The sequence below is a fragment of the Puma concolor genome, chromosome A1 (assembly GCF_028749965.1).
Source record: "Puma concolor isolate L17-30 chromosome A1, mPumCon1.1.hap2, whole genome shotgun sequence".
Lineage (NCBI taxonomy): Eukaryota > Metazoa > Chordata > Mammalia > Carnivora > Felidae > Puma > Puma concolor.
In genome coordinates this window covers 61163971-61184507 of record NC_141667.1, presented here as the reverse complement: position 1 = coordinate 61184507, position 20537 = coordinate 61163971, and the positions used below count along the sequence as shown (strand labels likewise).

The 20537-nt window shown below is 49.7% G+C and overlaps 1 protein-coding gene across 1 annotated transcript; it reads right to left on the bottom strand.

The window, feature by feature from the left end:
* Nucleotides 1-15043: 15043 nt before the first annotated feature.
* On the bottom strand, nucleotides 15044-18844 carry FOXI1 (forkhead box I1). Its single transcript, XM_025924707.2, has 2 exons — nucleotides 18201-18844; nucleotides 15044-16729 (listed from the first exon to the last, which is right to left on the bottom strand). The coding sequence occupies exons 1-2, from the start codon at nucleotides 18775-18777 to the stop codon at nucleotides 16170-16172; spliced, it is 1137 nt and encodes a 378-aa protein (XP_025780492.1). The 5' UTR covers nucleotides 18778-18844; the 3' UTR covers nucleotides 15044-16169.
* Between the last annotated feature and the right edge of the window lie 1693 nt (nucleotides 18845-20537).

The window sequence follows — 20537 nt, the reverse complement described above, 5'->3', positions numbered from 1 at the left end:
AAATTGACCCTTCCTTCCAAGCTCCACAGTCCTATTCTCTCCCTCTCTTGGTTTCCTGGGACTCCTTCCTCTTTCCCTGTAATCTACTCTCCACACAGCAGCTATGGGGACCTCTGTCAATGCAGGCCTGGTCACAAGGCTCTCCTCTCCTGCTTAAATCATTCTATGGCTCCCCATTACCCAAAGGATGAAGTCTAGGTTTCCTTACATATTGGTGGCTCACAGTTAGATCTGACATGATTTTTCTGTCCTAAAGAGTAGTTTCTAAAGTTGAATTTGGAGGTCTTTAGTAGAGACATAGGCTCAGCTGAGCCTGAAAGCATCTGAGTTTGAGTTGCCACTAGGTTCTTATTCAGCTTACCTCTTGGAATGGATATTTGTTACTCCCTCCCCACCCCCCAGATTTGCATCCAAGTCCTTTTTTCTTTCTTTTTTTCTTTTTTTTTAGGGAAGAATTCTGTGTGAGTCTTGGAAGAAAGCAGGGTCTGGATGCCACCTCTCCTATCCAGGCAGAGTGGAGGTGCAGGACCCAGCTCGGTCAAGTGCATGTTGCCCCTTGGGCTTTGAGTTTTGGGGAATGGCCCTGGTACAGAACTACTCCTGAAAGAGCAGCAAGGTGCTGGCACTGTGGTTCTAAACACAGGGCCCCAGCGGCTGACCCAGACTGCAGTTCCTGTACCCAGTGTTCCTAGCCCTCACCTCTCTCGTGAACCTGCTTCTCTGGCTTATCTTAGAGTCTAAGAGTCACTCAAGGGCCTTCCTTTGTGTCTTTCTCCACTTATTGATATGCAAAGTGAGTTTCTGTGGCTACTAATAAGATGCCCAACTGCTGCCCCAAGTCCACACCATCTATGGGCCCTTTGTTCCCTAAGCTCAAATCTCTGACCATGTTCTTCCACATCCCTAGAGATCTGCACCTGCTGGTCGTAGTGGGAGAGCAGCCAACCCTACGATGGGGGTTTTTTGTTCTGTGAGCCAATGAAATTTTCCTGGGTGGGATTTTCCATCCTTTGACACCCAAAGAGTCCTATTACAGTCATTAAGTCATAAATGTTATTAAATTTAGAAGACATTTATTGAGTATCAGCACTGGGTCAGGCTCAAGGGGAGATCAGCACTAAGTCCCCTTGGCTAGCCCTGAATTGTTTGTCCACCCTGGAGCTGTTTCCAAGGAAAAAATCAGGTGCTGTTATTAGAAGGAGGAGATGGGGAATAGGTCCTGAGCAGAAAAGCACAGTAGTCTCAGTGGATACTGGTGATCGTCTTTATCTTATTAATTCTGAAGTTAAGGAAATGTGCTTTCGTTAGGAGATAAGGGACCCTGAGTGGGAGCAGACAGGAGACAAGCTGTGGACCGGGTGTAGAACCGGCCTTCTCCAGCGAGGGTTCATGCTGAAATCCCCAGTGCTAGAAAGAAAGGACGGTCTAGACCACTTGCTCTGAGGCCTGCCCACAGCTAACTTCCTGCTCACATCTACTCAGATTGCCTTGGTGCAGATTCACCGTTTTCAAAATTCTTAGAGAGAGCCACAGAGAGAGAACATGGGATGTCTTCACTACCTCTTCCCACACCATTCTTCACGGATGAATTCAGGATGCTCCTAAGGCTGATACTCAAACACCTTGCCCTGTCTAGTCAAGCTTTTATCAATCTCTCCCGTGTCTCTGTGCCTCAGTTTCCTCATCTGTAACATGAGACAGTTTGAGTTGACTGCACTATTGACCTTGCGAGACTGCTGTGAAGATCAAGCCTAAGATTCCAGTTTTGAAACACACTGAAACGTTCAGTCTGACAGAAATATCCGCCAAAATGATTTAGAAGGTAAGTATGTTCTGTCTTTACCTGAATTCAACCATTTGGATGGTGGTGCCCTGCTTTTAGAACTCCAAGTCCTTCCCAGGTCCACAAAAGTTCTGCCTGACCTGCCCCCACCAAACCTCCAATATTATCATGTGTCCCTTTCCGCTTTGGGCCTTCCTTCTGATCCTCAAAAATGGAAGACTCCCACAGGATCATGCCTTGTGGTGACCTCTCCTGCCTCACTCAGAGCTGTCCTCTCCTCTCTCCAGTCAGGCTCAGCCCAAAGCTCACCTCCTCACGGAAGCCTTCCCTGATACCTCACTTCAAGTCAGGGGCCCTGATGCACATACTTGTAGCACTGGACTTGGCCTTCTTCGCTCTGATCACAATGGCAGTAAATTAGTTATTTGCACAAGGGGTTGATTTATGTCTGGCTCTCCTGCTAGAATATAAGCCCCTGGAGGGCAGGGACTATGAGAGACATACTCCGCGCTCAGTCCCATAGTCCAATTAAAAGTTCGTAACAAGTATTTACTGAAAAAAAGAAAATGAATAAATGCATTAATTAAATAATTTAATTCCTTTTCTATAGTAGATATTGGGGTAGATACTGATTATATCACATATTTTACCCAAATCAACGGATTGGGTAGAAAAATCCAAAGGCAGTTGGGAAGCATTAACAGATTCACAGGCAAATCTGCTCATTTAGAGAGAAACTTCATGGAAAGTATCATCATTAGTAACTTTACAATACAAGCTATGTAGTGGTCATTTGGGCCAACAGGCAGGGAAAATCTTCTTTTGTAATAGTCAGGAACAAAAAAGATCCTGAAGCTGCATCCAATATTGTCTTTGTAAATAATTAGTAAGCATGTACTATTCATAAACTGAGCAAATAATTGGGGAGTGCCTCCCGGGTGCCGGGCTCTGTGCTGTGCCCTAGGATGGCTGAGATGAACCAGACAGACAGTGTCCTGCCCTCAAGCAGTCTAAATGGGGATTTGGAAAACAAGCAAGTAAATAAATGACACAGTCCTGCAGAAAGTGTTTTCAAAAAACCCACTTTTGATGAATCATGAACCGCTCCATAAATCAGGCACAGCAGCCCGAGTGTACAGAGGAGGGGACTGAGGCTCAGAAAGAAGTGATCCACCCAAGGTCACCGGGCTCATGAGTGGTGGGGCTGGAGTTTGTTCTCCTCTTTGTCACACAGGGACTTTGTTTCCCTCTTTGCCTGGCACTTCTTGTGGCCAGATTCGTGTGGAAGATGCCAGAGGCTTTGGTGATTGAGATGGAACTGGAATTTTGCATAATAAGGATTTACTGAGCTGCATCTGGATGGCTCAGTCTGTAGAGCATCCAACTCTTGATTTTGGCCCAGGTCATGATCTCACAGTTCATGAGTTCGAGCCCTGCGTTGGGCTCTGCACTGACAGCTCTTGTCCCCACCCTTCTGGAAACCAGGGTATCATCATCTGTATTTTGGGGAAAAAATAGCCAATTTGAAGTGTTGCTGGTGCCCTTTAATTGGCAGACATATTCAGGGGTGGTCCTGGGGTGGCTGTGAGTCCTTCAAAGCGTCCTGAGCTTAGTCTCTTCTATTTCTCCCTCCACACAAACTCTTGTCCCCACTGCTCTCCCCTTTAGTTGTGATGAAATCCAAACTGTTGCCAAGTCCTGTGAGGTCCTGCTAGTTTCTTCCCCTTCACTTTGCTCACCACCCCGGTCTTGGGGTTATTCCTCAAACATGCCATGCTCTTTTCCTCTCCAGGGTCCTTGCACTTTACTGTCCCCACCGTCCTGGTGGAGTGGTCTTCTTTCAGCTGTCTGCATGGCTGGCTTCTTCACGTATCCAAGTCTCTGCTCCATGTCACCTCACTCACTGTCTGAGCCCTGACCCTGTTTGGGCTTACTTTATAGCAATGATCACTACCTGGCCTAGTATTCAATGCTAATATAATTATATAACCTGCTTGTGTTTTTTGGCTGTTTCCCCCATTAAAAATTATGGGGGAATTAAAAATTAAAAATTTTTAAAATTTTAAGTTCCATTAAAAATTAAGTTCCACAAGGGTACGGACTTTGTTCCCTGCTGTGGCTCCTACACCTAGTTCAGCACCTGGCACAAAGTAGGTGCTAAAGAGAATCTTGTTGAATTAATTAAATTCACAAAGTTAGAGGGACTCCCCCCTGCCACTCCACCCCACTTAGCTAGCTAGTCCTTCGGGTTTATAATGAGAAGTTTCCCCTTGTTTTAGGACCCACAAGGGCACCACCTGCGTTGTGTTTCATGTGAATGAGTCTAGCTATCCATGTGGGGGTGAAGTGGTATCTTACTGTGGTTTTGATTTGCATTTCTCTGATGACTAATGTTTGCAAGCATCTTTTCATGTTTTATTGGCCATTTGTAAACCTTCCTTGGAGAAATGTCTATTCAAATCCTTTGTCTCTTTTAAAAATGGGTTGTCTTTCCGTTATTGAGCTGTAAGAGTTCTTTATACATTCTAGATACAAGTCCCTGGTTAGCTATACAATTGGCAAATACTTTCTCTTACTCTGTGGCCTGTGTATGCACTCTCCTGTTGGTGTCCTTTGAAGCATGCAAGTTTTTAATTTTGATGAAGTATCTAACTTTTTCTTTGTTGCTTGTGCTTTTGGGTCAGATCAAAGAATTCCCTATACCTTCTACTTAGGTTCATATGCTTTTATGTCTTAAATTTAGGTCTTTGATCCAGTTTGAGTTAATTTATGTATATGGTGTGAGGTAAGGTTTCAACTTTATTCACTCACATGTGGCTCTCCAGCTGTTTCAGCTTCATTTGCTGAAAAGATTTTTTTCCTTCTATCGAATGGTTTGTACCCTTGTCAGAAGGAGTGGACAACAGATGTGTGGGTCTCTTAACCTTATTTCACAGGTCCCTATGTCTACCTTTGTGACAGTACTACACAGTCTTAATTACCGTTGCTTTGTAGGAAGTTTTGAGATCAGGAAGTAGAAGTCCTCCTACTTTGTTCCTTTTTTTATTTTTGATTTTTTTATTCAGGATTGTTTGTTCTGGATCCCTTGTAGATCCATATGAATTTTAGAATCAGCTTGTCAATTTCTATAAAGTAATCATCTGGGATCCTACTAGGAATTGCATTAGATCTGTAGATGAGTTTGGGGAGTGTTGTCATTTTCACAGTGTTAAGTCTTCTGATGTAGGAACATGGGAATATATTCATTCTTGAAGGATATTTTCTTATGTCTTGTGTTTGTGACTCAGGCAGCCAGTCAACAATGACAATTTTGTTCTTTCCATGGGCTACTTAAAAAAATGGCGAGGGGCCACCATAGACTCTTGGTTACTGCAGGGTCGTTAAGTCCCTAGCCTGGATACTGAGCCAGGAAGCCAAGGCCTTATTGATAGGCTCTTATTGAGAGAGTGTAGAAAATGTCACCAGGTCAAGGGTAGGATTCATGCAGGTAACAAGAGACCAGGCTTACCTGAGGTGAGGGCCTTTATCATTGCCGGCAACATCTGTCACAAGTGCTGGCCAACCTACTCCTTCCAGAATGCAAATCACACCTGGACGGTCCCATAGGAGGGACCACCTGCTCCAGCCAGACACAGATGGGGTCGTCCCCTCAAGGAAATGAACAGGAGAGAGCTGCCATGTCAGCAACTGTCAGAGCAGGAGCAGGTCTGACACTTTACCTCCAGGAACACAGAGTTGCCCAAATGCATCCCTCAGGCATTACTTTTGCTTGTTTTCATTTCGTTTTGAGCCATAATCATGTCTTACCTATAAGCTCTTCACTTGCTATGTTTTTTTGAAATCAAGTCACGGTTTCCTAAAATAAACATATTGGACCTTTATGTCATTACTTTGCAAAGCGAACCAGCATCTCTTGCTATAGAGAGAAGGCAACAGTAAAAGTAAATACAATTAAACAAACTGTTATTCAATTACCATGGGATATCATCTCCTCAAAGGGCTGTAAGCTTCTGTTAAAAAAAGAGATTAGCAAGATTAGGGAGGTGCTAAAGACAGGCCGGCACCCAGCTGGGGATTTCTCCTCAGCTGAAACCAGGCCTGAACAGGGAAAAGACAAGCTTTGGCCCAAGGATCAGTGTCATTTAACTCCTTGTCTATGAGTCACCTAAATCATCTTGTGTGCACCAGTGCCATGAGTCCCACATGCTCGGACACACAGCTGTACCTCATCAAGATTTCACAGGCATTCCATGAATAGTGAGGAGGGTGAGATGATTACTGTTATACTCATGAGAAAGTTGTGGCCTCAGGGACTTGTCTCATACAGTGGCAGGAGCCAAGGTTTGGACTGAGGCAGTCACTTTCCAAAACGTGCAATGGTTTTATTGTCTGCTGCGTCCTCTCCCCCCACGAATCCAGCTTCTGGGACCCCAGCATGGAAGAGTTAGATTCAAGAGCTATCTCTCTTGGCCCCAAGTTCATTCCATGTCTCTCTTTGTGTCAGTAGTTTCTCTCCCACGTAGGCTGGACTGAATTGTCCCCCCAAATTCATATGTTGAAGCCCTAACCCTAATGGGACTGTACTTGGAGACAGGGCTTTTAGGAGGTAACTAAGGTTAAATGAGTTCATAGGGGTGGGGACCTAATCCCACAGGACTCCAGAAATGTCTCTCTGTCTGCCATGTGAGGTCACAGCGAGAAGGGTGACCATCTCCCAGCCAGGAAGAGGAAGCTCTCAGCAGAACCTGACCACACTGGCACCCTGATCTTGGACTTTCGGCTTGCAGAACTAAGAAATAAATGTCTGTTGTTTAAGCCATCCAGGCTATGGTATTTTGTTATGGCAGCCCAAGCTGATGAAGACACCAGATCTGGGGGATTTAGGAATCTACGTTGTCATTGATATGGTCTCACCGACACTCCATGACAGTGCAGACAGCTTACAGAACCACCCTGGTCTCTCACACCTGCTCTGTCACTAGGGTAAGGCCTCACTCTGTATGCCCATCATCTGAGAAATGGAGATAATTCTCATCTACCTGTCAAGGTTCTTCTGGCCATCAGAATATGAGCATGGATGTAAAACAGATGGTCAAAGCTAAAAGGAGCTTAGGAGTTTAGTTTGTTCCACTCTTTCCTCTTCCAGGTGAGTAACTTAGGTGCCTGAGGGCCTGGGCCACATAGGGCCCAGGCCAGAGCTTGGGTCGGGGTGTTCTCCCTACCCACCCACCCACACACACACCCTGTCAAACGCTTTCTTATCTCCAGGCACCATACTAAAGTAAAAGCTGCTGGAGAAAGTGAGACTGCTCTCCTTGTAGCAGCAGAAGAGTCATCTGTGTCCAAACTCACCCTGACGTGGATTGTGCCCTCTCCCCGCGGGCTCCACAGTCCCAGTGCCGAAACGGCTGGTTATGCTCTCTTCCCACGGTTAGCCCTATTAGCATTCCTCCCCCCTCTGCTCCACGTGTCCCATACCAGGCCATTACCCAGAGCCAAGACAGCACCATGTGTCCCTGCCATGTCAAGCTCCAGAAGAAAGTGCCCCCCCACCCCCCTTCATTCCAGCAGAACTCTCTCCCGAAGGATGCCACTCTTGTATTTATGGCACCATTTGCTTCCAACCATAGTTTCCTTCAGAATGTGTGGTCTTTTCTAAATAACGGCCACCTCCCCTCCCTTCTCGCCAGAGGTGAGGCAGATTGAGAAACCTGGCAGGACAGGGCCCAGCCTATATGGAAGACCTGGTCACAGACCTGGCAGGGTGGAAGAACTTGGCATGCCTGGGCGGCTGGTACCCAGCAATTTGCTCTGAGCTGCATTGGCTTGGTCAGGCAGCCCTATTAGGAAGATTAGTATTTCTCCTTTCCCTCTCATTTTTATTGTTGAAGGACGTTGGGCTTGTGGGCCAGATAGACCTGGGCACAAGTCTTGCCTCTGTGGGAATGTGAGCAAAACAAGGTCTCTAAGACACCTTTCCTTACCTGTTCAATGGGGAGAGTAATGCCCACCTGGCATTATTATTTTAGCATTTGGCTCATGGGAGGAGCTAAAACCATAAGAGCTCTAATATGAGACTTTGCCTGTATCAGCACTTAAAGGTTTCTAAAGCTCATTCAATATCCAATATCCAAACTCGTGCTTATTTTATATAGAAGGGGAAACCGAGGCTTGGAGGGAGGGGGAGTGCTTTGAAGTGTGCAGTGATGAGTGGCAGGAGTCAGACCTGCAGCCATGGCTGTGGGTGAAAGGGCAGTGCTTCGGGGCAGCTGGGAGCTGACTGTCCTTCCGGGGCTCTCTGTCACAGGGAGTGCAAGCAGTGGCTCTCCCACCCCGTCTTTTTGAGCATTTTCTCCAAGGTTAAGCTGGAAGTTAGTTGTCCACAGGAAATGTAAATCTGAGGCACGCCTGAGTCTAAGAGATTGGGAGATGCTGCCTCATTTATTTTTTTTCCGGTGCTATGTGCTGGGAGCTTTGAGGATTGTTCTGGATCCTGGGAGCCATAGTTGGGGAAGAGGGTCCTCAGGATCCACGGGGCTCTGGGAGGAGCTGGTAAGTGTGCTGGTCCACACTGCGGACAGCATAGGTCCTTTGAACCCCAAAGATCGTATGCTGAACGTCGGTGACGTGTGCAAAACACAGAGGTTGGGGAGAAGTCTGCCATCTCCTCACAGGCAAGACATACGAGGTTTCCAAGGCGGTCAGTCCATCCCAGCAAGGATCCAGAAGGCAGGCAGTGTGCCCGGGTAAGGAATGGCCCCATGTCACTGCCCCAGCCTCTGGCCATTAGATAGAAAGGAACAAACATGTACAGCATGACCTAAATTGTATATCCATTTCCTCGCTGCTGGGTCAATACAGACCAAGAGCTGCAGCAGGGGAACAAGATGGGGATTACTCAAAGAGACAGACTCTCCTGACCATCTCCTGTGTGCCAGGCATTTTCAAATATAAATTCTCATTTAATTCTTGAAGGCTATGGTGATGGTAAGTAATGTCTAAGATTATGAACTCTGATATCCCGATTCTAGCATTTACTAGCCTGTGATGTTGGCCAAGTTACACTCTCTGATTCTTGGTTCCTTGTCCTTAAAACTAGGCTGACAATTACTTAAAAGTTGGTTGTGCAGGTTAAATGGGGTCCTCGGTAAAAAGCACCACATTTGATACCCAATAAATGTGAATTCCTTGACTCTGCTCTGACCTACCAAATGAACATGCCCAGGGCAACAGAAGCAGGAAGCATGGGATAAAGATCTTCTCCATCACCTGTCCTCCAATACTGGAAGCCTTTGCAGACGAGAGACTCATCATTGGCCACCTCAAGGATTAGAGTGTCTGGTGCCAGAGAGGAGGGGTACCTTGTAGTAAGAGTTTGCTAACAAAGGCCATTTGACCTCTGTGAGCAGGTTCTTGTGTCCAGGGCAGGAGGACATGTTCAGTTGATCTGTCATCAAGGGTTATGGAATGATAGCTCCCTGGGCATAGTGCCAACATTGTTAAGCATTGGAGGGTGCACTGGATTAAATAGCATCCCCCCAAAAATTCATGTACACTCAGAAACTCAGAATGTGATGTTATTTGGAAATAAGGTATCTATAGATATAATTAGTAAAGTTAAGATAAGGTCATACTGGGCCCTAAACCCAATTTGACTATCGTCCTTAGAAGAAAAGGAAACCCGCCCCCCCCCAACACACACACAGAAGAGGCCATATGAAGAGGCAGAGATCGGAGTGATGTGTCTACAAGCCAAGAAAGGTCAAGGATTGCTGGTGGCCGGAAGTTAGAAAGAAGCAAGGAAGGACTCCTCCCTAGAGCTTTTGGAAGGAGTCTGGCCCAGCCCACACCTTGGTTTTGGGCTCAGCCTTCAGAACTGTGAGGGAATATGTTTCTGTTGTTTTCATCTGCTCAGTTTGTGGTAATTTGTTATAATAGCTCTTAGAAATGAGTGCAGGTTCTTCTGAGCCACAGAAGGAGTTAGCCAGTTGAATGAAGGCTCGGTGATGTCGTTTAAGTAGGAGGATGTGACTTAGTAATAAAAGCTACTGTTTACTGAGTGATTGCCTGGTGCCTTACCGTCTTATTTCATTTATTTCTCATGGCGACTCTGCGGGGGTGTTAGTGTTATTCCCTTTTTACAAGCAAGGAAACTGAGGCTCCAGGAGGAGGTCACACAGATGGTAGATCTGAACCCAGTCTGTGTGACTCCAAGACTGTGTGGTTTGCACCCAAGAGGGGTTCCAGGAGCTAGTGCCACAGAGTAGCGTTCTCAGAGACTTCCTGGCCCGTGGCTGTCAACCTCACTAGTAGCATTTGAGGTCAGAACCTTGGGCTGTGCTTCTTGTAGTTCTGCAGGAGGGGCCGGGAGCCTTCCTGGAGCTTAAGGTGAGGGGCACACAAATTGCAAATCCTTCTCTCTTGCCCTAGCACCTGGGTTAGGCTGGCCTCTAGCCTTGCTGCTGCCTCCTGCTGACACTGGGGGTGGGTGGGGCATAAGCTGGGAGAGTTGGGTTCTTTTAAAAACGACTTGCGTTGGCTTCATGTCTTTCTTATAATAACAACAAATTACATTTAAAAAATAGAAAAAATAGGCAAGGAAGCGCAAGGTGGGGGGCGGGGGGGGGGGGGCGGGGCAGGGAGACTATAGAACCAAAGAGAAAAAAAAAAAGAAAACTTCGATCCATTTCAAGATGGTTATTAACCTGATCAGATACCTTTCCAAATCCCCTTTCTTCTCCCCGCCTTCTTCTCTCTGTCCCCCTTCCTGTGTTGTTTTCTTTCTTTCTCACTGGCACTGTTGATCTTTTTCTACCCCTTTCTCTGTGTGTGTTTTGCTCCATACATTTAAATACCCATAGCATATATTTGCATACATAGGGTATGTGACATATGGTTTTATAGCTTGCTCCCAGCCCCTCCCCTTTCAGTGCACCGTTTGCACCTTTCCAGGTAGATCTGCAGGGTCTAGCTCCTCCCTTTTATCAGCTATGCACGATCCCGTGATTCTCGCGTGCTGCCGCTTATTTACTCGGTTTTTTGTTCACGAACATGCAAGGTATTCCACTGCTTGACTCAGATGAACCTCCCTGACATGGACATACTTGCACATACAACAGCCCGCTCAGCTTCAAAAATAAAATTCCCAGGAGAGAAATTCCTAGGTCAAAAGAGATGCACATGAGACACTTTTAAGCACATTCTTGAAATCGTCCCTAAAGAAGATCTCTCCGCCTGTCCTCCCGAGAGTGCGGGACGAGGGCACCCGTTCCCTCCCACGTGCAGCACAACAGCTATCACATGGTTAACGTGTGCGTGGTGGACAGGGCAGGTCATTCTTGCTTTCTTTCACATTTCTTTAATCATTAAACAGACTGGGTGTCCTTTCCTATGTGCGTTAGATATTTACTTTTCTTCTTGGGTGAAAATAGATTTTCTACTGGCAAGGACTTTATCTCAACTTGTCAGAGATCTTCCTGTGTTCGGGTTGCTAAATTTTTGACGTGTATGCTATACTATGTCCCTCCGTGTGTCCCTTTGATGGTGGCTGTGCCATCCAGACACATGCCATTTGTAAATAGTCAACTTTGTAAGTTGTTCTCTTACAGTTTCTGCCTCAACTGTCGTGCAAAGCAGGGGCTCTGTCTGTGAATGTTCTGGGAGCTCAGGCTCTGCCTGTGCACGTTCTGGGAGCTCAGGTTGTACCCTAAAGCAGGAGGGGCTCTGCTTCCTTCACTGGCTGCATTTTGCTCCTGCGTGCTGAACCACTTGCATTTCCCTCTCTCTTCCCCCCCGGCCTTTGCACATATTCTACCTCTGCCTGAAGGGCTCATTCCTTCTCTCTTTCCTACTGGGGAAAGAGGAGAAATCCTACTGGGCCTTAAAGACCTTGCCCAAGTGTCATGGACTCCAATGAGCCTGCCTGACCCCCTGCCCTGTGTTAGGTGCCTCCTCTATGCCATTCTGTTGGAGCACATGCCACAGGCATCTCTTGCCTGTCTCTCTGCCAGCCAGCCCACAGGCCTCTTGAGATTGGGCCCATGTATCGCTCACTATTAAATCTCCAGACCCCAATGGTCCTCACCACATAGTAGCTGCTCAATAGACATTTGATGAATAAACAAATCCATGAATGAGTTGTAGACCTGCCCAGTGTCAATGTCCTCCAGCCAAAGGCCACCAGGGACACACTTGTGGTTGAATAAGTTGGAGAATTGTGGGCCTCTCAGTGAGAGGGTATTAGAAAGGACTAGGCACTTCAGGAAGGGTGTCAGGAAATGAGGCTTTGCTCTGGCTCAAATGCTACCAGGAGGAGGCGGGGGCAAGCCTAAGATTGGGCATCTCAGTAAATTTTGCCTACAGGGAGGGAAGACCAGACTATGGCTGGAGTTGTAATTGATAAAGAAGCAGTAGCCCCTCGCAGGAGCCAGGATGGGGGACGTTTGGTCATTTTTGTAGCTTGAACACTGTCTATGTTTTATCTGTGTTCACACACGATTACGGAGGGACTCGTTTGTGTCTTGATCTGTCTCAGTCACAGAGTGAGTGGTCCTGCCTGATGCTGATGTTCTGAGAATTGTTCATGTTCAACAGGAGAACAGAAGCCTGGCTGTGAATACCAGGCAGGGTCCCTGGGTTTCTGACCAGCTGCCCACCTGCTCAGTTACCTGTCAGCGCCACCACATCTCCCACCCTGGTCTGGCCTCCATCTTTGCCGTTCACCTCATGCTCTTGCCCACTGTCAAGACCTGCTCCTGGACGGGGTTTGATACGGGTGGTGGGGGAGGCATGTTGAAGTGCCAAGAATCCTGGACCACATAGGAAATCAGCACATTTGTGCCCGGACGTGTGTTCTGTTATTAACGGGCAGCATGACATTGGTCCAGCCCTCTCTCTCTCTGAGGGTTCAGTTTCCTCATCTTTGAAGTGATGGCCTTGGGACCAAACTTCTAATAGGTCCTTTTATTCCACTCTGAAGGGGACTGAAAAACTTCATTATCCTCTGACAGAGGCATATAAGTTTTTGTTCCCTGTTGAAATCAATGGCTTCTGACCTCTAGGGACAAGTGTAGGGGTCAAATGCACATGTAAGTGTGTGTGTGTGTGTGTGTGTGTGTGTGTGTGTTGAGGGGATGATTTTCTGGCACTTCTAAACCCCACGATGAAGCAGCCCCCATGTTGCCCATTCCTAGGGTCACCTTTCAGTTTGGGAACTTGGGAACATGAGTATGGGGAAGGGGAGCCAAGGGTGGTCCTTTGATTCTTGGCTCTAGTCTCACCTCCTCCATGCAGCCTTCCTCCAACACACAGCAAGCCCTCATCTCAGACCCTTTACTGGTGTTGGTGGCCATGTGGTCAATGGAGAGCCAGACTGTAGTGGGGGATAAATACAACGTCCAGCCAGAGCTCTGTGCACAGGGTTGAATGCTTGGTGGATGACCGGTCCTCCTTCATCCATCCCTTCCTTGCCCCTTCTCTCCAGCTCTCGTTTCTTCCCAGAGGACGAGGACCAAAAGCGGGGTAAGAAGCAGCCTGTGTAAGCTGACCAGGATGTCCTCCTCTTGACTTGGGCCTCTTGTGAGTCCTTTCCTGTGAGCTCCCGGCCTGCTACCATGAACTCCCCACGTTCAAGTGTCACAGTCCAGTGGCGAGGTCTTTGTGTTGTCACAGCCCTGCAGACTTTCCTTTCACTGCCATCCCCACTGGATTCCTGGCTGAAGAGGAATGGAGACTTGAGTGCTGTGGCCTCGATTCTAAACCACCACCTCCCACCCTGCCAGGCTGGTGTCTCTGGGCCCCTTCCCGCCCTGTGCCTTGCTAAGACTGGACCCGTGGCAGGCTTGCTGGGGAAGGGGTGAGGCCTGCAGAGCAAGGTGCCATTATCAATACAGAGGGTGGAGTTGCAGAGTCAGTTGGGGCAAATTTGGTGGCATCTAGTGTGACAGAAAGTCCTGGTCAGGGCTTCAAGACCTGAATTTCAGCTCTGCCTCTGCCCCATCTCCCTGGTGACATTTGTGAAGTCCCTTCTTCCTCCAGCCTCACATTTCCCATCTGTGCAGCGAGGGCACCACCACTGTATCTGCCTCTACCACCAGAAGTCTGGCTCCCTGTGGAAAGGGATACCCCAGGAACGAATCTCAGGGGTCTCTAAAGAGGCCTGCTTTTTCTCTTTGCAGCTTTCCTGATTTTGCTCCCTTGTGACGAGGCTGGGCTTTCAGCACTAGGTGCAGTGGGTTAGAGTTTCAGCCACAGCAGCATTTGAATCCTGGCTGTGAGTCCTGGATCAAGTTACAGAATCTCTCCAGGCCTCAGTTTTCTCATCTCTAAAATGGAGATAATACTGGTGGTTTCATTGGATTATTCGAAGGATTAAATGCAATAAAACAAGCCAAATCCTAACACAGCGCCTGACACATAGTAAACCTTTCATGAGTGCTATTATTATCATCATTGTTATTGTTACTGTTGTTGTTTACCACCTGACCTCTGTTACTCTAGGGAAAGAGAGCCCCTGCCGAAGTCTAAGTGGGCAGCTTGGCATGGCTTGTGCAGGTGGCCAGGGAGCCTGGGTTTGAGCCTTCTGCATGCATGCCCCAGGCGGAGACTCCAACTAGAAACTTCCAGCTGCCATGGACAGGTCCTTCAGCATGCACTGTGCCAGCAGCCCAGGGAATCGCCAATATATACACACATGGGCTGCTGTGAGCATAAAAGAGCTCCCACCTGCACAGCACTTGGCCAGGTGCCTGCCTAGAGCCCTCAGTGAATCATAGCCAACAGCACTGTTGTCATTGCCACTAGGTGTAGCCATGTCCAAGGTGCAGGAGTCAGACGCCCTGGGCAGGGACAGGCTGTGGACTCCAGGCAAGTGGTTCAACCATCCTGACCCTCAGTTTTCTCCTTTGCATAATGGGACCAGCAGCACCCCTTTCACAGGGTTACGAGGGGGATTACACAGAGCACAGCTATGAGGGTTGCTTGAGCTGCAAAGACAGTCATGCTCAGTTCCTGTTTTGTGTCCAATATGGATGGCTTCCTTCATGCACTTACCCCACCCCTGCAAGTGCCCCTCTTTTCACTGGGGACATTTGTCCCATCTCCACATTGGTGGCAAAGAAGACAGAATCCTCGACGCCCATTCTTTCTCTGTCTCCTGGCCCCAAAACCTTCAGCTCCAGGCTGCACTTGGCTCCATGATTAGTCGACCAGCAGCTAAGAGACAGGAAAACTCAAAAGGAAGGGACATGCACAGTGTTTTTGTTTTTGTTTTTGTTTTAATTAAAAAGAAAATGAGAAAACAAAAACACTTCCCAGGGTATGCTGTGATGACACATCACGGGCATGTAAATACATATAAAAATGAGAAAAAAGTCCCAGGATCTGCAGGCATGGACCCCTGTGCAGTGGGCTATAGGTCCCTCCCTTGAGTCTTTGTTTCCTCAGACGTTCACCTCTCCCGGGCTATAAAAAAGGAAGCGCTCATTCAGCCTTGTTTCTCTTGGAAGACTCAGCCACTTTCAGCTCACTGGTCCATGACATGAACACAGGAAGCTGGGCTTTACAAGATTTTGTAAGTGGACAGTGCTGGGGTGGGGGGCATGGGGTACGTGACTCCTCTCCCTGCCCTGCTCAAGGTCTCCGGGGCTGGGGAAGTGATGTCCCCCTGTGGGGAGAGGTGGGACACACTGTCCTTCAGGGGCATGAGCTTGGGCTTTCCTCCTGAATGGCAGCAAAAGAAGTGCCTACAGGTAAGTTGGGAGCCCCAGAACAAGGACTTGGAGCAGGATGAGATGTGCCTGGGGCCAGGGCTAAATTTTGATGGACAGCCATAGGGCAGTGGATGTGCTTGCCTTATAAGCAGCTGACACACTGACCTGCCTTGACTGTTCAACCAATTGTTCCATTCCTGCCTTTGTTCACCCAAACTCTGGGGGTCATACAGACCCAGACTCAACTCATGACTCTGTCACTTACTAATCTGTATAATGCTGTGAAGTTACTTAGCTTCCTAGAGCCTCAGTATCCTCATCTGTTAAAGGAGGAGGTTCATTTGAACCCCACAGGGTAACTGTAAATAGTAAGTGTGATCATGCCTTTAAAGAGCCTAGCATAGCACCTGGCACATAGGAAGTACTCAACAAATGGCTGCCATGATTACTGCTATCAGGAGCACCAGTATTTCCACTGCAAAGTTGGTGAGTGTGTGTGTGGACGTATGTGAGATAAACAGAAGGTTTACACAATGTTCTAGGGGAAGGATGAATTGCTCTGAGCTTCCTGTGTATGCCTGGGTAGTTGAGAGTCTTGGACCACAGCGATGCTGGCATGGGAGGCCTCAACTGCTTTCCTCCCATGCATGTCCATGTGGTTCAGGAGCTGTTCTGTTCTAAACCTCAGTGCCCTCCCTGGGGTAGAGGACACTGTTTGTGTTGATGCTGTTGTAGAAATGAGGGCTGAACTGGTTGAGGACAGAGCCTCCATAGCCGAGAGCGTTGGTGGGCATGGGGTTGGCCCATTCGCCCCCGCCCCCATGGCTGCTGAGGTTGGTGAGTGGAGTGTAGGAGCTGAAGTTCAGCAAGTTCTGCCCCATCTTGTCAGCGGGCTCAGGGCTCAGTCCTGGTGTTGCCACAGGGCGGCTCACCGGGCTCGAACCGCTCACATAGGCTGTCATGGTGGAGAGGAAGTTGTTGAGGCATGGGGTACCCGACGGGGGAGGTGAGGACTGCTTCTCTGGGGAGCTCGTGGTGCCTGGTGATGCACTGTCCAAGATGTCCTGGGCCTCTGCGGTCTTCGGGCTGCCCGCCAGGAGGCTGCTGTCTGTTTTCTCCGAGGCCAAGGATCCCGTGCTGGAGGAGACATCTGATTTTCTCTTCCTCTTCCTGCGGAAGTTTCCGTTATCGAACATCTTCTCACAATTGGGATCCAGGGTCCAGTAATTCCCTTTGCCTGGCACAAAAGTGAGAGAGGTTAAGTAGAGAGATGGACAAAATGCTCTGCTCCCGTTTCTGTGTGGCGTCACAAACTAAACACCAAAGAAACACACGCAAAAGGCGGAACAAAAGGCAGGGAGAGAGACACAGAGGAATAGTGTACAGAAAACACAGGGATCTTTAGCTCAGCTCCCTGCTCACAACTGGGAGCACAGAGGCGTGAGCCATGAAAGTGCTTACAATGCGGGCCTCTGGGAGACGTTCAGGGGCTGGGGGAATGGAGAGGGAGGGGCTCCTTCCATTGCTGATGTGGAAGAAAACTAAGGAAACACTTCAGGGCTCCCTGAAAGTTTTGGGCATGGAGTCCAAGGGTGGACTTGAGTCCTGGCTTTGCTCCTAAGTGGTGGAGGGACTTCGGGCAAGCCTCAGTTTCCTAGTCTGAAAAGTGGGTCGGTTGTACCAGTCCCTTCTTCCTCAGGCTGACTGTGAGAAAGGGCTGATGCTAGACGTGTAGCTGGGCTGCATCACCATGAGGTGCTGTCCAGAGGTAAGGCCTGAGCTCAGCCTGCGGGTGAGGCCAGTCATTGGACTGGACACTTGCCTTCCCCTGGGGCCCCAATAGTTCTACCCTTGCTAGCCTCGAAGTGGGTGAAGGTGGGGGCTCTGAGCCATGCCCTGGTTTCCTGTGGGGGAAAAAGAATGGACTTCAATTCAGGGAAATGCATAGCTGAGTTTTTAACGGCCCTGTATGGCCATTCTGTATGGCACTGAATTTTAGAAAGTCATCATTAAAAAGGAAAAGTTCACAGTCTTTGGTGGTAGAGAGACCTCCACTCAGCTTCAGGCTCCACGGCTATCCCTCCATTCTGTGTCACCTTAGGCAGGATGCCTCTAAGTGTCAGTCTCCTTATCTGTACAATGGGTTTAATAAGAGCTATCCTGCAGGGTTGCATTAAAGAAGGTTATGTACGGCAGGCAGCACAATGTGGCCCATGCTTATTCAACAAAGTTAGATCTTCTCCGAGAAGGCTGGGGGTGCACTTGGGCTTGGCCTAGTCCAACTCACCCCAAGGACTTTCTATGAGCTGAGGGCTGGGGACTCAGATTAATCATAACAGTTCCTATAGTCTACTGGGGGCTTGTTAGCACCAAAATCCCTGCATACATTATCTCATGACCCCCATCACAGGCCTGGAAAGGAGCCACTGTTACCTTCCCTATTTTGCAGGTGGGGAAACTGAGGCTCAGGGACCTAAAATGCTGGAAGTCGCTGGCTGGTCCGTGGTCCAGCCAAGGTCAAAACCCAAATCTGCCCCCTGGGCTCTCCCAGTCTCCTTCACTGACAACCTTGAGCCCCCTGTCTTGGGGGGACACAGCCATATCAGAACTGTCTAGAATGGGGTGCTGGTTTGGAATGACATGAACCTTCCCTGGGGGCGTCGGAGGCTTGCCCCACCCACTCCACACTGGGCCCACAGCCCCCTTACCCGGGTCGTCCTCATCGCGGGGCACCTTCTTGAAGCAGTCGTTGAGAGACAGGTTGTGGCGGATGGAGTTCTGCCAGCCGGCCTTGCTTTTGTTGTAGAAGGGGAAGTTGTCGGCCACGTACTGGTAGATCTGGCTGAGGGTGAGCCGCTTGTCGGGCGCCCCGTGGATGGCCATGGCGATGAGAGCCGAGTAGGAATAGGGGGGCCGCACCAGCTTCATCAGCTCCTCCTGCGAGGGGATGGGCAGCCAGCCCAGGTCGCCGCCCCCCAGCCCAGACATGCCTGGCAGCAGCTGCCTCTGCACACCGTAGGCCTGGGGCAGGAAGGGGCTGGTGTTGGAGCCCGACAGGTAGGGTGGCGGAGTCATGGCCGGTCCATTGAGCCAGAGGTAGGGGTTGGGGGTGGCCCCGTACTCGCCGCCCCCCTCGAAGGAGGGGGGCCGCTGAGGGCTGGGCACGCCCTGTGGATGGAAGAAGTTCTCATAGTAAAGGCTCATCTCGGGGGGCTCCTGGCCGATGCTGGGGAACTGGGGGCTGCAGCGAGGTGGGGAGGGTGCCGGGAGGTCGAAGGAGCTCATGCTGGGGCTGGGCTCGGCCGGAGCCACCTGCCTGGCACCTGCACAGGGGAGCTGTCCCTGACAGGTGCTCTGCTGGCCCAGCCTCCCACTTATACCCCTGCAGGCTTGGCCTGTGGGCCCCACCCAGGGGCGGCCACCTGCTGCAGACCCGCCCCTCCTCCAACAGCCCTGAGAGCCAAGGGGAGGGGGCCTCCTGGCCAGGCCCACTGCGCATGCTCAGACCGGTGCTGTAGCTGATGTCCACAGTGCCCAGGGTGCCCCTCTTCCTTCTCTCTCTTCCCAGTTCCCCTCGCCCCCTTATCTCTCTCCTTTCTCCTCATCACCTGGTTCGCCTTGTTTCTCCTTCATTCTGTCTCTCTTCCCGTTGTCTCCTCACTTGTCTCTCCCCTTTCCTCCCCTTCTTTCATTCTTAATGTCCTCTCTGCATCTCCTTCTCTCCTTCCCTCCTTGCTGCCAAATTCTTTCCCTTCTCTTCCTCCCCCTTCTCCGGATTCTGTCTTTTCAAAGCACTGTTCTGGACCCCTCTCCTTCCCTTCCTTCTTTCTCTCTCTGAGTTTGTTTCTATCTCTTTCTACTTCTCTGTCCCCTCTTGCTCACCTCCTGTGTGTTTCTGCTTCTCTCAGCTCTCTTTCACTCCTGTCTCTGTCTCTCAGTTCCTGTGTGTCACTTTCCCTGTCTCCTGTCCGCTCTTCTTGCCCACCCTGACCCCTCATTCTCCGCCCCCTCACTCAGACTGGATGAGGCACTTTACGGGAAGCCACATCTTTGGGTCTTCTGAAGTGAAGACACACTTTCTGGAGTTTCAGGAAAGAGCCTGGCCTTGGAGAATCAGAAGAGCAGAAAGGAGCCTGGCCAGAGAGGGCAGCTGATTGGCTGTAGGCACCCTGTGTGCACCCACACACACCACCCAGGGCAGGCAGGCTGACAGGGCTTGTGGACAGGCCTGGGGATTGTCCTGGAGGAACAGCAGGGCCCATCAAGACAGTGACCAAAGGAAGAGACTGTGAATGGGCTTCTGGGGAAGATGAGAGAGAACTTGCACTCTGAAAGTTTCTTTCTGCCTGCAGGGGCCAAGCAGGCCCCCGGGCCACTATCTGATCAAAGGCCTTTCATGTTTCAGATTGCAGGCCCCCCCCCCCCCCCCCCCCCCCCCCCCCCCCCGGAGAGCTGAGGCCTGGAGAAGAGCCCTCCACCCCTCAACTCAACTCACCATTCTCCTCACACCATCTCTGCCTCAGGCTCTCGAAGCAGGAGTCCAGCTCTCCCTGCTTCTCCATGTTACGGTCGGTCCCTCTCCTCCCTGGGCTTTGTTCTCCTCCTGGAACTTAGAGATGGCTTGCCCCAGCCTTCCTTCATCCCAGGCAGGCTCTCAGCTTGAGGGGAGGGGAGTGGGCCCCCTCTCAGAGGGTAGGCAGCTGTCCCTGAGCAGGCTTTGGTACAGCCTGAGTACTTCTCTCTTGGATCAGCAGATTGGAAGAAAGTTCCAGTCCGCTTTCTCTGGTCACCACCTCCCTCCTGCCCTCCTACCTTCCTTCTCCCCATTCAACTTTGTCTCACTCCTCCAGACCCCATGTGCCTGAGGGGGAAGAAGGAGGTCACTTCCTGTGTTAGCTGGAGGGGCTGCCTCTCAGGGAATCCCCCCTTCCCCGGCTGTCTGCTCTCCTCTACAGCTGTGTCAGGAGACTGACGTGTGGGAAACCTGAGGGCCATGGAATGCATCTCGTTTGCAGCATATTAGTGCTCAGAGGATGAGCTCAGGT